This window comes from Stegodyphus dumicola, chromosome 9 (genome assembly GCF_044657685.1).
Source record: "Stegodyphus dumicola isolate Sdum_Otavi_A_Nest chromosome 9, ASM4465768v1".
Taxonomy (NCBI): Eukaryota; Metazoa; Arthropoda; class Arachnida; order Araneae; family Eresidae; genus Stegodyphus; species Stegodyphus dumicola.
Genome location: NC_140776.1, coordinates 6,044,741 through 6,060,874, shown reverse-complemented (window position 1 = coordinate 6,060,874; position 16,134 = coordinate 6,044,741). Strand labels below are relative to the sequence as shown.

General features: G+C 28.3%; 1 protein-coding gene across 1 annotated transcript in view; it reads left to right on the top strand.

The window, feature by feature from the left end:
* The window catches only part of retm (real-time), a 111,469-nt gene extending 96,565 nt beyond the window's left edge, over positions 1-14,904 (top strand). Inside the window, exon 15 of the mRNA XM_085823176.1 lies at positions 6,643-14,904. Within this exon, the coding sequence (XP_085679302.1) occupies positions 6,643-6,736 (94 nt within the window). The 3' untranslated portion in view covers positions 6,737-14,904. The remainder of the gene's footprint in view (positions 1-6,642) is intronic.
* The last annotated feature ends 1,230 nt before the right edge of the window (positions 14,905-16,134 follow it).

The following is a 16,134-nucleotide window of genomic DNA, read 5'->3' as shown; positions in this document are numbered from 1 at the left end:
AAAACTACTGTGAGATATTGTAATACTGCGTGATAATTTGAGAAAATTTAAGCGTTTTTGTTGTGATAATAATAAATTTTTGTTCATTTTTCATCGGACTTGTGCATTCATTTAGTAACGAATCCGTACGCACGCAACAATATGAATGAAATGTAATGCTTTTAAGTGAACCTAGCGCCAAAGTGTCGCTATCGTAAACAGATATAGTGAATTTTAAAGAGTGCATTTATTCTGTTGTGATTTATGCGCTATCGACGGAGTAGATTTAATTCAATCCAATAAGTTTAAATAAAATGCAAGAAAAAATGCATGTAATTGAATATTCTGTGCAAGGAAGTCATATGGTGTACACATCACATTTTTTTTTTTTTTTTGTATAAATTTCACATTACAGTTTTCTAAAGCAAGCCTCTTTCTTTCAAATGCCAAAAATCGATTAACGAAATATGGTTAAGCACACCAACGTGAACTGTGTGCACAGACAGTATTTTTGGTGCTGGGAAACTTTCATTAAAACCAGATATTTAATTTACATCAACATCGGCAGAAGTTTAATCTGACTGTGTATGATTAACAAACCAAGCAATTCAAAAGCAGTAAGCTATTACTAATCACATTTGTTTTAAACTTTTTAAAGAGATTGATTTAAATGAAAGTGTATTTAATTCATAACCTATTTAAAATAATTTTTATGAAACATTTTCAGTTTTTTTATAATTTATAGAAGATTTTTCTAATGTAATATGGTGCATTATTAATACAAAATCCTTTTTTAAATTTTCATAATATCTCATATTTTTTAAAGGCAAATCCATCTTCGAGGTTTTTTATTGTATTCATAAAATACCTTAAAGAAGTGCTTAATCATAAATGCTGTTATTTTAAAGCAATTTAGTTAGTTGTTTAAAGTTATATAGATGCAATAGTCTAGCCTAGCTGGATCCATGCTAATAATTCTTTTGAAAATTATTCTTTATTCATTATATTTAGTCTGTGCAGTTGTAATATTATTAGTAACCTCATATCTTTTTCAGTGTTCTTTGAGAAAGATTTACAAAGTTGTATTTACACAGGTAATACATAGTTGCCAACTGTTATTTTTACCAGAAGACTCCTGATTTCTTATCACATCTCCTGGTCCCTCAGTAGGTCATTAAATCTACTAGTTTTTAATTTTTAGCCTTTACTAAGGAAAATGTTTCCTTGCAACAAATGAAATTTAAATTATGGAAATTCCATTTCCCATCCCTGGTGTTTTTCAGCATATTTTTACCTCCTGCCAACCATTGTACATAGGTAAGAGAGGTAATGTTTTTGGTCCAAAAATTCAATAGCGAGTTTTCAGTGAATAAGTGCGAATTAGGGTTCCCACTATACATTTTTACTATTTTTAGAATGATGTGTATGTGTGTGAGGATTTTTTCATCCATGATAACTCTTGTCTGAAACTTCCACAAGTGTCCATTCTCCGTATTTAAATTTTCTACATTCATATAAAGAATCTCTTGGGTAAAATTGGACAACCAGAAGTGGTATTTTACTTGAACTTTATAAAGGTCTGTTTACACTAGCAGGACTTTGAGCTCAAGAAATATGCATGAACTTAATGGCACTGCTAAAGGGAAAAAAATATGTATGCCACATGACTTCCTTGTACACCTATTTAATTACACACATTTTTTGCTGCATTTTGTTTAAACTTATTTCCTTGAATTATTCTAACCTAATTAACCAATACTTCAAGGCAACTTTAAAATAAATAACATAAAAAATTGGAATTGTTAAAATTAAATATCTGTCAAACTTCTTGTGTTTTTATTTCTTCATAACAAGTATAAAACTCTTGCAAGTTTATGAACTAGATTATTGCAATAAAAGTTACACTTTTTATTAGTCCAAAATTAATTTTGTTTTTTAAATTTGACGTTGCCAAAAAAAAACAAATATTTTCATTATTTTAAACACTTCTGTAATTGAAAGTATATGTCTACAACTAACTTTTGCGAAAATAAAGGCCGATTGCAGAATTTTAGACATTAAGCCATAAAGAAATTTGATTTTTACACTCAGTCAATTGAAAGTGATAAAGTAGCTTGTTGCTATTCCACCAATTCCATGTCAAAACACAAAATTGGCAGGTGTTCATGTGCTGGCCATATCAAATTTTTTCTTAGTGATTTTGTGATCTTATTTGTCTTATCTACTGTAGACATTTGTAGAACATTTTATGAAGATTCAACAATGTTAAGTCATTGTTAAAATTAGTATTCGGTTTTGTTTTACATCAATATATAATACATTACTAAGTTTATCCATGCAATTATTTATTTATTTTATTATTATATTAATAATTTTATTTTCATCCTTTTTAAAAATACTTTCATAAATAAAAGTTTTCCTTTCCTACTCAATTTCTCAGGATAAATGTATAAGAAAATTACACAATGAGACAAGCCAGAGAACATAAAATTTAGAATATCTAATTAATAGTTCAATAGCTATTGTTACTCATTGTACTATTGTTACTCATTATAAGTATTGAATCATAAATAAGCCACTTGTACTGTTGTTAATCATTATAAGTATTGAATTATAATTAAGCCACTTTGGAGTTGTTTTGAAATGGCATTATTGTACAGTATGAAACTCTCCAATGTTTTATCCTAGTATTGATAATATTTTTAATTCTGTTAGTATATTTATGTGGTTTTGTATTTATGTTGCAGTTAAATATAGTTGTTAAATGTAAGTGTTATGACATGATGACCACGCATGTGCAGTTTTAACCGAATGGCCTGCAACGCATCTCTCTCATGTGACTTACATGAGAAGAGAAGAGACTGATAGTAAGGAAGTAATGAAAGTAACCCGCTATATGCTGGTGGTAATTATAAACGTGATTTCTAATTTTGTGTTACCTACTTGTTTTGTTTTGTTTGTAAATAAAGTTTTTCGTGTTGTTAAATGTCTGTTTTATGGAAGGTCCAAATTATGTTCACATCTGCATTAAGAAGTAAATATATATCCAGAACCTGCCCATGCAGAACATATGACAGTGGTGTCAGAAATGGAGGATATATCATTCTATGAAGTTCACAAGTAAAAGCGTAAGTGAGTCTTTAGAAAGGTAAGAAGTGCTTTGTTCAATTTATTTTGTGGTAAAGTAAAATTCAAGGTTAGCAAAATGGTTGAAGAGCTACTGAAATCTAAGAAAGAACGGAAAGTTATTTGTTCAGCCATTAACAAAGTAGCAAGTTCTATTGAATCCTTGATTACAACTGGTAACACTGAAGACCTAGAAGAATCATTGGCAATTTAAAGATATTTTTTTAAGAGCGTTAGATGAAAAAATTAAATCATCAACTGATATTAATGATACTGAAATCAAAGTCGAAAGTGCCTTGGAATACGAAGAAAAGATTACGAAATGGAGTTTTAGAGGCACAAAATTATTGAAAGAAAAAAGAAATGGTAATAATTCGTTAGTTTCTAATGGTTCTTCTAATGATATTAATAATTTATCTATTTTTAGTGTCAATAAAAGTTCTGATTATAATGGTAAATTGCCAAAGATTATGATTGATAAATTTTATGGAAATGCTGAAATGTGGCAGACGTGTTACAATTCTTTTGAAAGAGCAATAAATCGAAATGAAAAACTATCTAAAGTGGATAAGTTTAATTACTTGCTTAGCCTGTTAAATGGTGCAGCTTTAAAAACGATAGAAGGATTTTCATTATCACCAGAAAACTACGACGAAGCACTTAAAATTCTTAAAGACATATGGTCGAAAAGATATCCTTATTAATTCGTACATACATAAACTATTAAATTTACGTCCTGTCGAAAGTTCTAATGACGTTCATGCCATGAGAGAATTACATGACACCTGTAATGTACAAGTGAGGTCGCTAAATTCGATAGGAATCAAAACTGAATCATACGGAAGTTCACTGTATCCTTTATTAATGAAATGTATACCTCAGAATATAACGCTTGATTTTGCTGGTCAAAAAGCAGATAAGGAAAGTTTTAATGTCAAAGACCTCATGAAATTTCTAAAATGGGAAATTGAAAGTTGTGAACGAACTTCATTAAATTAATTTTATTCTAAGAATTACTCTAATTCTCTCAAAAAGCATTCTCGACCCAATGAAAAATGAAACAACTTCCACACTTGGAATTCATTCAACGCCAACAAATTTGGCTCCAGCTATTTCTCTGATGTAAGCGAAATTGCAGTTGTTCGAATTTTTTCTTGCATATTTTGTGAAAGCGGAAATCATGGTTCGGAAAAATGCGTTATGTCCCCAGAAGAAAGAAAAAAAGAGTTTAAAAGCTCCTAATAGTGCTTTCTTTGTTTCGAAAGGAACCGTAGAACGAAAAGTTCCCCTTCTCAATTTAAATACTCAAAATTTAATTCTAATTATCATAATATATGGTTGCATGAAGATAAGGAAAAGGTTGCCAAAAAAGAAATTAAGAATAATTCTAACACTGTAACAGCAAAGATTTCTTCTAAATATTGGGTTGGCAACTAAGTAATTGCGGATTTTTTTTAGAAAATCAAAGACAATTTTTTCATAGAACTAAATAACTTTATTCTGTAATGTATTGCCCATTTTGATCAGTGACCTTTTGCCATTTTTCAGGCAGCATCATAATCTCACGTTCATAAAACTTCTGGTTTTTATTAGCAAAAAACTGAATCAGGTACGATTTGACATCATCATTATTATTGAAATTTTTACCATTCAAGGAGTTTTGTAAATATCGAAACAAAAAGTAATCAGATGATGCAAGGTCAGGACTATATGGTGGATGTGGCCAAAATCCAAACCAAGCTCCAATAATTTTTTCCAAGTGACCATAGATGTGTGTGGCCTTGCATTGTCATGATGGAATGCAACACCTTTTCGATTTGTCAATTTGGGCTGCTTTTCTTCAACTGCATTGTTTAATTTCGTTAGTTGTTCAATGTAGACATAAGAATTGATCGTTCGGTTGGGTGGTAAGAGTTCAAAGTAGACAATTCCTTTGTAATCCCACCAAACTGATAACAAAACCTTCTTTTGATGAATATCAGCTTTTGATGTTGTTTGAGTTGGTTCACCTGGCCTGCTCCACAATCTTTTCTGCTTGATATTGTTGTAAACAACCCATTTTTCATCGCCAGTTATCAGTCGTTTTAAAAATGGATCATTTTCATTACGTTTCTTTAGCAAATCACAGCTGTTAATGCATTGCATTTCTTTCAGTTCGTGAGGAACCCATGTATCGAGTTTTTGAACATAGTGAAGTTGTTTTAAGTGATTTTCAATTTATGTATGTGATACATGAAGCTTCTCTGCAATCTCACTTGTTGTACTGTGACGATCTGAATCGATTATTGCTTTGATTAGGTCATCATCAACTTCAACTGGATGACCAGAGCGTTTTTCATCTTTGAGTGAAAAATCACCAGAACAAAATTTGGCAAACCAATTTGACACTGCCGTTCTTTTAAGGCTTCGTCACCATAAACAGCACATAACTTTTTATGAGCTTGCGATGCGTTTTACCCTTTGCGGAAATAAAAAAGCAAAATATGACGAAAATGTTCCTTTTGATTTTCCATTTTTCAACGAACGCCAAATGAAAATTACGCAACCGATCTAAAAGCTTTTTTTACTGATTGACAGCTGAATTCCCATTTATCAAATAACAAAATGCGTTTTACATTTGTACTACGTCTGCAACCCTAAATATTCAACTGAAGTCATCTATGAGTGAAATCCGCAATTACTTAGTTGCCAACCCAATATTTTAGTATGAATCAAGAAGTTAAGAATTAATCAATGACTTGCCAACTGTTAAACTTATATGTGATGGTAAATTAATTAATGCAGTAGCAGATACAGCCACACAATTAACCATTGTCAAGGCTGACATTGTACCAGAAAAATACTGTATGCTACATGGAAGTGTTATCCTCACGTCAGCTTTTGGACAATCTTTAAAGGCTCCTCTTATTAACCTACCTTTAGTGATGTATTCTGAAGACGATAAATTTATGTTACTTATTTTCATAACATGTGCAATGGTGGGTAAGTTATGTAATGATTTACTTTTGTCGTTAAGTGCTTTTAATGAGTTAATTGAAGAGGATAAACAAAAGTTTAATTTTGAATGCAAAAATGTAAACATTACTAATGATAGTTTGGTTGAAATGCCTTTTTATGAAACTGAAAATTTTGACAAAATATTTATCATTTAAAAAAAAAAAAGTGTTACATTCAATTTACTTTTCAAACTTAAATCTTTAAACCTAAATCTTTCACATCATCGTAATCATATAAGCAATTATCACACAAACAAAACACCTAGGTAACACAGAATTAGAAACCATGTTTATAATTACCGCCGGCATACATACAGCGTATTACTTTCATTACTATCAGTTTCTTCTCTTCTCATGTAAGTCACGTGAAAGAAAGAGGCGTTGCAGGCCATTCGGCTAAAACTGCACATGTTTATCACGTCATGACAATAAGTATGTATGATGTGCTAGCTATAAACATTTAACATGCTGTGTTTCAGTAACAAATGTATGTTTGTTCTCATAACTAATATAGTAAAGATATATTTAATTAATTTCTTAGGGGATCCATGTCAAGCCTTCAATCCTCTCATAGTGGTACAACTTGTACTTCCACAGGAGAGCAGTCTGGGATCAGCTCTTGCCCTTCAAGATGATAATGAAACATTACTTTTTCTTTTTTTCTTTAAAGAAAATCTATAACAATAAAACATGTGTAATTTATTTGGTAGACTCTTGGTTATTAGTATCAAAACTGAAGTTCCATGCTGTTTAGAATGTTCTTGCATAATAGCTAGACTTTCAGATTGTCTATCAGTATGCATGTTATGAAACTAAAAAACACCTTTAAGAAAAGGAGGCTTTAAAATGCAAGTTTACCTGTTTTATTTATTTATTACCTATCTTTATTCTTTTGCAAAATTATTGCTATTTCTCAAAATTTTGATTTGATAGTATTTTGTAGAAGAATTTTATTCATGGCATAAATGAATGATTTAATATCTTTAGAAAATGGTTTAAAAAACAACTTCAAGTTATATTATAAAATGAGTATATAACTTTTGAGTTTCTGAAATCCCGGTGAAAAGAATTTAAAAGCAAAATTAATATATATATAAGTGTGAGATATTTATGTGAATAGTCATTTTAGCAAATAGACGGGCAGAATTTTTTTGTGTGCTGAAAGGTGGTAATTGCATCATTGTTTTTTTCCCTCCTTGAAAATTTGATTGTGTATGTAACACAATATATAATATCAAATTGATTTTGCTATAGATAATCGGATGGATGAGAGTGCTGTAATATTATGATGGATGAAAGTATTATAATTTTAGCTTGAAATTTTTTTTGTTATTCTCTCTCTCTATATATATATATATTCTGTGTTTAATGAATTTGCATTTAGTTTTTCTTTATATATGTATATACAGTTTTTCATGTGAACCTCACACTCTTTTTTTAGAAATTGTGAATTAATGCATTGTTGTAATACATGTGAAGTGTACTCAGATACTGAATGGTTTAAAAAGCAGAATTTAGCATTAAGAAAGCATGTTGTAAAATGTGAACTCAGCAATTCTGCTGATCAAAGCATAGGCTTAAATTAACATTGTACTTTTATTTTATCCATCAGATTTGTAGAATAGATTTTAATTTTGAGTAAGATTACAGAAATGTTTTATTGAAGCATAAATTGAATCCTGCAAAGGATTTGTTAGTACTTGTGTTCTGCTTTATTCAACATGTCATTAATTCATTGTTTATTGATTCCATATATTTGGCAGTGATATAAGTTGATGCATGAAAAAATAACTTAACCCCCTGAGTGGCATGACTGCCTTTATCTGGTCATGGAAGTTTTTTCTGTCTTTATATATATTAGTTCATAATTTAAAATATTTTGCTTTCTTACTTTCTTACTCTTAAGGTAAATATCACCTTAATAAATGAAAGTTTATGAAAATAGAGATTAAAATAAGTAATTATTCAAATTTTTGGTATTAAATGCAGTTTCAATATAGATTTTCATCAACAGATCCAAAAACCTATAACACTCAGAGGGTTAAAAACTGATGTTCAGATTTCTGTATACTCACCATTCAGTGATTTTTTTTTTTTTTTTTTTTTTTTTTTTTTTTTTTTTTTTAATATTTTACTTTACATTATTTGAGGAATTGGGTAAAAAAATGTTTTTAGAACAATGTATGATGAATTTAATAAAGAGCATTTTAAGATTAATGTTCAAATAGGCAAAAGTGTTGAAATTATAACATTGGCAGTAGCATTCAGATAATGACTTATTTAAATTGTAAAGTTTCACACTCTGTTATGTGAAAATATTGAGTCTTTTAATAGCTCGGATTGGATGGATGATTGCAGATTTTTTTTTATGTATGCCTGAATGTATAATTGAGCATACATCTGTATAAAATGAGTTAATGAAACACCTTCTTTTTTCATACTTTTATTTTACACCTGATATGAAAGAACTGTCAATACATATCTTTATTTTCTTTCGGCTTAATATTTATGTTACTTTTGGATATTTGTGAGTTTATGTAATTGTTACATGCTTTTTTTAAACTCTTTTCCCCCCTCCTCTTAAATGCATTTTTTGAAAATGCAGATGTCTGTGAACAAAGGGGAAAGAAATCCCATTGAAACTTCATGTTTAGTAAGTATCAGAAAATACTGTGATAAAAAGTATAGATTCATTTCAGATTCAAATATTTAAATTAAATATTACAAATTTTGATATTTTTAATAATAAAAGTATTTTTAAAGGTAAAATAATTTTTAAAACAAAATATTTATTTATAAAAAAATTTTAATAGGACTGTGATTTAATGCTAATTGTTTTCTATATATTTATTTAATACTTAAATTGCAGAAAAGTGGAAGAATCAATAAGTTCTTATATATCAGAATCCTGAGATTGTTTCTCACAGTGCCAAGAGTCTACCATGATCTTTTTCTTACCTTTATCTATAATAAGCTCATGAACCAAGGACTTTGTACGATGGACAAATTCATATTTTTTTCCCAGAAGTATGATCTTCCATTTACGGAATGTGCCTGTAGAGTTTTTTTGCTTCACTGAAATTTAACTTGAGATGCAAGTTAGAAAAATTAATGAAATCTGACACACACACACATATATATATATATATATATTAATATCATTAATTTTTCAAATAAAAGGCAGAATAAATAAAAAAAAGTCTAATAACTTCTAAATTTATATATAATTATTGTAATTTATAGAATGAATCATATATACATATTCATGGAAAGCACTTTGATATCATTGTGCATGTTGAAGACTTGGGCATTAGACCATGAATGTGAATTTTATGAGCTTTGTTATTTCATAGCAATATAGAACTTTTCTTTTATCCAGTATTATTCAATATTATTCAAATGTGTGTTAGATAAACTTGTGTAATGTGATGTCCAAAATTATATTTATTTAACCATTGAAAAATGGGATTGTCCAGAATTTTTGCTGTCATTTAAAGTATATATTATATTACAACATTTAATTTTTGAAGATGCAGTCAGCTTTGTACATAATGATTAGTACAGCTCAAAAGAAAAGGAGATTAATTAGCCAAGATAATCATTAATTGCCAAATGACATGGTATTGTTTCAGCTCTTATGTATGTGTGGAGCTTTATCTGCATATTATTGAAGGTCCCTTTTTATTTAATTTTTGAATTACATTTTCTTCTCATCTTAAATTTACATATTGTCACTGCTGCTGTAATAGATCATTTAAAGGGGAAGGATTTTGGGAAATAGAGAAAACAAAATAAAATTGGACTGACAACTTATTTTAGTAATAGTGAAAATGTGCAATTTTTATTCCTTTTTAAAATTTCGAACATTGAATTAGATATTTTATTGTTTTGCAATATATCTGTGTGAGGAAAATTTTTAAAAATTTTTTGAAGATATGCATTTTCTTATTTTAAAAACATGTTAACATAGATGCGAATTCATTTGTTTTTTGAGTTAAAAAAATTAATCTCCATGAGACATGATCTAATATAGCTCCTCAGTGAATTGTATGATATCTACAGTGGTATGTTTTATTTTATACAAATTTTTGCTTTATATATTCATATTATAAGAAAATAACAACATTTTTCTGCAAAATAGGTATAGAACATGATATGAAATGTGGGAAGTGCAGACAGCTGTTAATTAGCTGAGCCCTTTTTTTAAAAAAAAAGTCATGTTTGTTTATTGCAGAACAGTGGAAAAATTGCTGTCTGAAATAAATTAACAAAACATTTCCTGGGAACTACAAAAAAGGAGAAAAATCATATAGGAAATAGTAGTGATAACAGATGGTGTCATAATGGCTGTTTTTATCTGCAGAAGGGGGTAATTTAATTGTGTATAATCAAACTATAAACATTGCTAATGTATTTTCTAGATCAAATTGGCTTAATTGTTAATAATACTTTTATGTAAAGTATAATGTAGATTTTTCTTCTTCTTCTCCCCCCTTTTTTTGAATTACTTTTTAAATTAACATTGATTTTGAGTCATTTGTGTGGAGATTATTCCCAGTTATTACTACGGTAAATCAAGCATTGGTAATAGCTTCATAAATAGCTTGAAATGATCATATTATAATTAAATCAGTTGAGAATTGCTTTATAACAGGTTATATAATTTGAGAAATGCATCACAAAGACTCAATACAGCACTTACTCTCTTATAAATACAGAAAGATAATATATTAAGTATATTCAGAGCTTGATGATTTATACATAGACGCACAATAAATGGCATTAGATAAAATAATGTAGAATATGTTGCAGCTTTCTTTCTATGTTTTGTTCATTGTTTTGAATATGCTGTCTCACAGGTGCTATTCAATGATTATAATCTAAAAACTTCAAATAATAAGTCAATAAAAATAATCCAGTAAAATAAAATATTTCCTAATATATTGGCTTTTTATGTGTCTAAAGGATGATTTCAGAAGTTTATCGCTGCTGAGGTATATGAAGTTGATTTCAGAAGCAACATCTATTTTGTAAATGTAAGAGCTAAAAAATTGGTAGATTTAATGCAGCAATATGAGCATGTTATGAAAACATTTGCAAGTTTTGAACTTTTGCTGTGATGAAAATGTTGCAAAATGTTATTGCATATAAAGTATGAATTCTTGCTGCAGGAAAATACACTCCTCCTTGCTGAAACTAAGCATCACATTGAGATTACAGATCTGCATTTTTTGCTGTTTTCACTTTGCATAAAATTTTTAAGCTTGCAAATTATATTTCACTAAATAGTGATTTTGAAGCTTAATAGTTTTAATATGGTGCCTCTCATATAAATGACATATTTCTTCAAAATCTAGATGGAGGGAGGTTACATGTGTAACAAAGATTTTGCACCCTTTTTAAAATTTTTTTATAAAGAGGCACAGGGAAGATCTTACATATAGAAAGCTAAAATTGCATGAAATATTAAAATTTAATTTTAACTAATTATAGAAATAATTTTCATATATTATTAGTATTAGGCATTATAGTGGGAAAAAATCATTACTTTAATATATGAAAGGTGGGAAGAAAGAATGATATAATATTTTAGAATTCATAAAATATATTTGCACATTTGTGGTCATATAAAATAGAATGCACATTAGTTCATTATCTACTACAAGTATGTAGCATTTATTGCTTAGATTGAATTAGTTTTCTAAAAAATTTCAAAGCTTCAGTTTTTTTTATAGATATACTGCATTTTTAAAACTTCATGAATAAATGTAAAAACTATATTAAGCTTTTATTATTTGATAGCACATGGGTGCCACATTTCTGCAACTGAAAATTCTTCTTTTTAAATTATTTAAGGTTTAAAAAGTTATTTCTTTAAAAGATAATCAGCTCTCATAATCAGAAACTTCAAACAAAGACTTATTTTACTGTAGCAGTATTCCATAAAGCTCTTAGATGGTCTTGTTGTAAATGTTAATAACTTTGAAGGGCTGCGAATGGCTGGTGATGGTTGTGAAAATGGTTTCTTGTAGAAGAGCAATGAAGTTTGTGATGATATTTCTTTTCCTGCTCCTAAATTTTCTGCAGATTTAGGTCTTGTAATCTCTTATTTGCTTTTGAGCTTCTTTCAAAATTGGGACCAATTGTTTTTTTCTCCTCTTTTCCTGTTTTATATTGTTAATGCTGTACATTCAGCCTTATCATCAGTTAGGTGAAGTGTCTTGTTCTCTAATTATCTGCTGTATTTTTCTGTTGCGATGAGACCTTCATTATGGAACCCAAGTAGTTTTGCAATATTTACAGTTTGAGCTTCAAATTTAAGACACTTAATGTGATAGTAACATTTTATGCAGTTTCATGGATTTGATTCTCTGAATCTTCTGCACTGTATAGAATTATTTCTGTGATGTGCTTCTATGCATTTTTAATGTTGTTTGAAATAGGAAAGTTTTGAAACCTATTGAAGTATGTCAAAAGAGTAGATCATCTTGCAGGTGTGTGGGTTCTAACTAAAAAGAAAGGTTCCCTAGAAGTGTGGCAGAGCACTTGTGTTATGGTAACATACTGTGATCTTATTTCAAAAATATATAAATGTTTATGTTAACTTTGCTAAATTGATTTTAAAAGAAGTTTAAGCATTTTTCATTTTTAGTTAGGTTGTCTTTCTAAAAGTTGCATTAATATTCTTTTCATAGTTCATAAATTATAGGATGAGATACTAAAAAGCAAAAAGAAATTGTCTTTTTAAAAATATATTACTGTATTTAGGTTGAATTTTCTAGTCCTTTTCTTATCATAAATGTGACACCTGTGCAGTTATAAAAAAATAGCATTTAAAATTAATTTTTGAAAAGTTTATTCACAGAAGTTGGTCAGTAGGAAATTTGAAAAGAAAAAGTTGAGTTTTAAATATTAAAAAGTCATTCTTTCATACTTCTAAATAATCCAGATCAAACTATTGCTGTCCATGTTTCAAAAATATTTTCTTTAAAATATCTGGCTTTATTTTTTATTTTGCTACTGAATTTTCATAAAGATATTTTAATCGGTGTGTATAGAAATAGTTTAATATTTTTAATCTAAACTATAGAAACTATTAAATCAAAATATTTCATATTTTATCAAAACATTTCATTTTGTAACTTTGAGTGAAAATATTGTGCTAAACTAAAAATGGACCAAAATTTTAAACAATAAGCTGTATAAATGTATTTTAGAAATTTTTTACTTTTAAATTAAAATTTGTATGTATAGAATATAAGAAAAGTATAAATAATCTAGGACGGAGTAAAATCTGAAGTTTATTTTTGTGTATTTTGTTTAGTTTTTTTTTGTACATCGTATGAACCATACCTGATGTTAAGAACTAATTTTTCTTAAAGATACAGAAATGTGTCTGTAAGAGAGAGACACCGAGAGAAAATGTATCCATAATAATAATTTTTGTTTTGTTTGTGTGTGTGTTATAATTGCCTGCAAACTTTGGTAAGCAAAGGTAACTTTTGATGACTTTTTGTTATATTGTTAATTTATAGTTACATGAATTCTTTATTTATTCAAAGTGTTGATTTTTTTCTTGCCTTATGACTGTACAAAGTTATAATATATTTATAAGTTTATCATAGCATCATCAAATTTAATATTTATTCATGTAAAATGCATTCTTTTATGTTATGCATTGTCTTTATAAAAGTATGCAATTTGTATAAAATGTATGTTATTGTTCTGTGGCATTGTGTAAAGCTTTATCATTTTGTGTGATTTTTACATTATGTGACCTAATTAAAGTTTTTAAAAACAAAGAGACAAAAACATTTTAATTTAAAATCCTTATTTGATGTATTTTAAAATTTAAATGAAACTACAAAAATAGTAAGCAGCTGTAGATTAACTTTTCATGGAATGAATACAGTAATAATTTAATGCATTATTTATCTCTATTTCATTTTAATTTTGTTTTATTTTATTTTATTTTTTTTTTTTTTTTTTTTTTTTTTTTTTGAGGGGGGGAAGGGTCATTTAACTTTGGGGCGTTTGCTTTCATGTTTTTAACAGAAGTAAGATCTTTCAACTAATTTTTATTTTACAACTTGTATTGAAAACTAATACTAAAATTAGTATTTATATACTTATCTTGAATTTTGGCTTCATGTCTTTTTTAAAATATTAAAGCTGTACAGTTGTATGTGCTTTTGCACTTTGTATTTTGTAATCACAGCCGCAAAACATATTTTGAAAAGTTTCAGCTCCCTCTTTTTTTATTTACACACTTCAGTCAATGTATGAAATGCACTTATTTTTGAGGTACATGAAATTAATATTTAACAGTGGCTTTGTATATATTATTTAGAATACATGAATACACTTTTTTTTTTTTTTTTTTTTTTTTTTGAATAGCTGCTCATAGGCATAGGCACATAGTGGATATGAGTGCTAAATTAGATGAGTAATTTGCATATGTATATTTAGACCAAACATGTTTATACTTCATTTACTGTAGAAATTTGAACTGTAGTTAATTCAGTAAAAAGGAAATGTGTTCAGCCTGTAAACTGGAAAAACATCTGCATGAATAAAATCATGTGATGTTTAAAGTCAATCAAAACCAGAGTTCTGTAAAGTGTCTTCCTGTGGGGTGGCTTTTATTGTAAAATTTTTAAAAGCAACTGAGAAGTGCATGTGAAAATGTGAGAAATAACGGAGAAATGCGAGATGTTATAATCTTCCAGTTATGTGAATTGTTTAAATATGATATTGTATTGTTATATTTGATAGGGAACAATAAAATTTTAATTTTTCTTGATTGATTGTCTTTGTTTATTGTTTTGATTGTAAATATCCTTTTTATTCATATTTTCATTATAAAACATTAAATTGTCTTTAATTCAAAATGAAGTGCGATAAATTGAAGTGTGAAGTAATGTGAATACTAGTTATGTTATTAAATTTCAAAAAATTAAACTAATTAATTTTTAATTTCAGCTATTTGAGGGAAAGTTACATTTTATTTTAAAATTTTTTAAAATTCCTGAAATTCAATTATGCTTTCTAGAAGAGTGAAGTCTATTTTAGAAGTGCTTAGTAAAATTCTTTCTCTGGCAAAGCACAAAATTATTGCTAGGGTATGAGGCACGAAATTTATCATTTATTGTTTACATAACAAAAGTGTGTTCTTCATCAGCTGAACAAAGTGAATTTGAAAGTATATTCGTCATCAGAATAACAAATTGAATTATTTGGGAGATTTAATTTTTGTTTATTTATTTAAAGTCTGTTTAAAATATACTGCAATATTGTGATCTATCGGTTGACTGCCAGTGATTATTATAACATACAAATCTCTTGCACTGGAATTTATCTTAATAAACAATAAGTACTATTGCTTTAACAGGCATTAATATCTTATGATTTAATTTCATTTAAAATTTACTGTGGCAGTAATGCATGGGTTGACTGTCAGGGATTTGTCAAACTTTAAGTTTCCAATGCAGCATTGATGGGTGTTGATATCCTTTTTATCAGTATCCTTTGGTTTATTTTTAAAATTTGTTAAATTTTACTGCACCATTCACCAGCATCAGTGACCTATGGGCTGCTTCCTAGTGACCATTAGCCTATTGTCACTGGTGGTCAACTACCATAACAGGACCAGTGTCCTTCACTTTAATTTTTTTTAAAAAATCTTTAAATTCATTGCAGTATTTCATACTGATGACCATCAAACAACAGATTATTTGTGACTAACAGCCTTACTGTCACTTTTGGCTTATTTTTATCTTTTGAGTGAGAATTTTCAAGGAAATGTTGAGAAAACTATCATATCCAATCGTGCTCTAGTTGTCCATGTGTAAGCGCTGTCGATTGGATGGAAGCATATTAGATTTGATTCATGCAAACAAAGAAGATGTGAGCACATGACTCTGAGAAATGAAAAATACTAGTAGAGGAGTGAAAAGATCGTGCTAACTGGCTATCATTGCTGGCAGAATTTTATCAGGTGAGCATCCAAAAACGCGTTTTTTATTAAGATAAA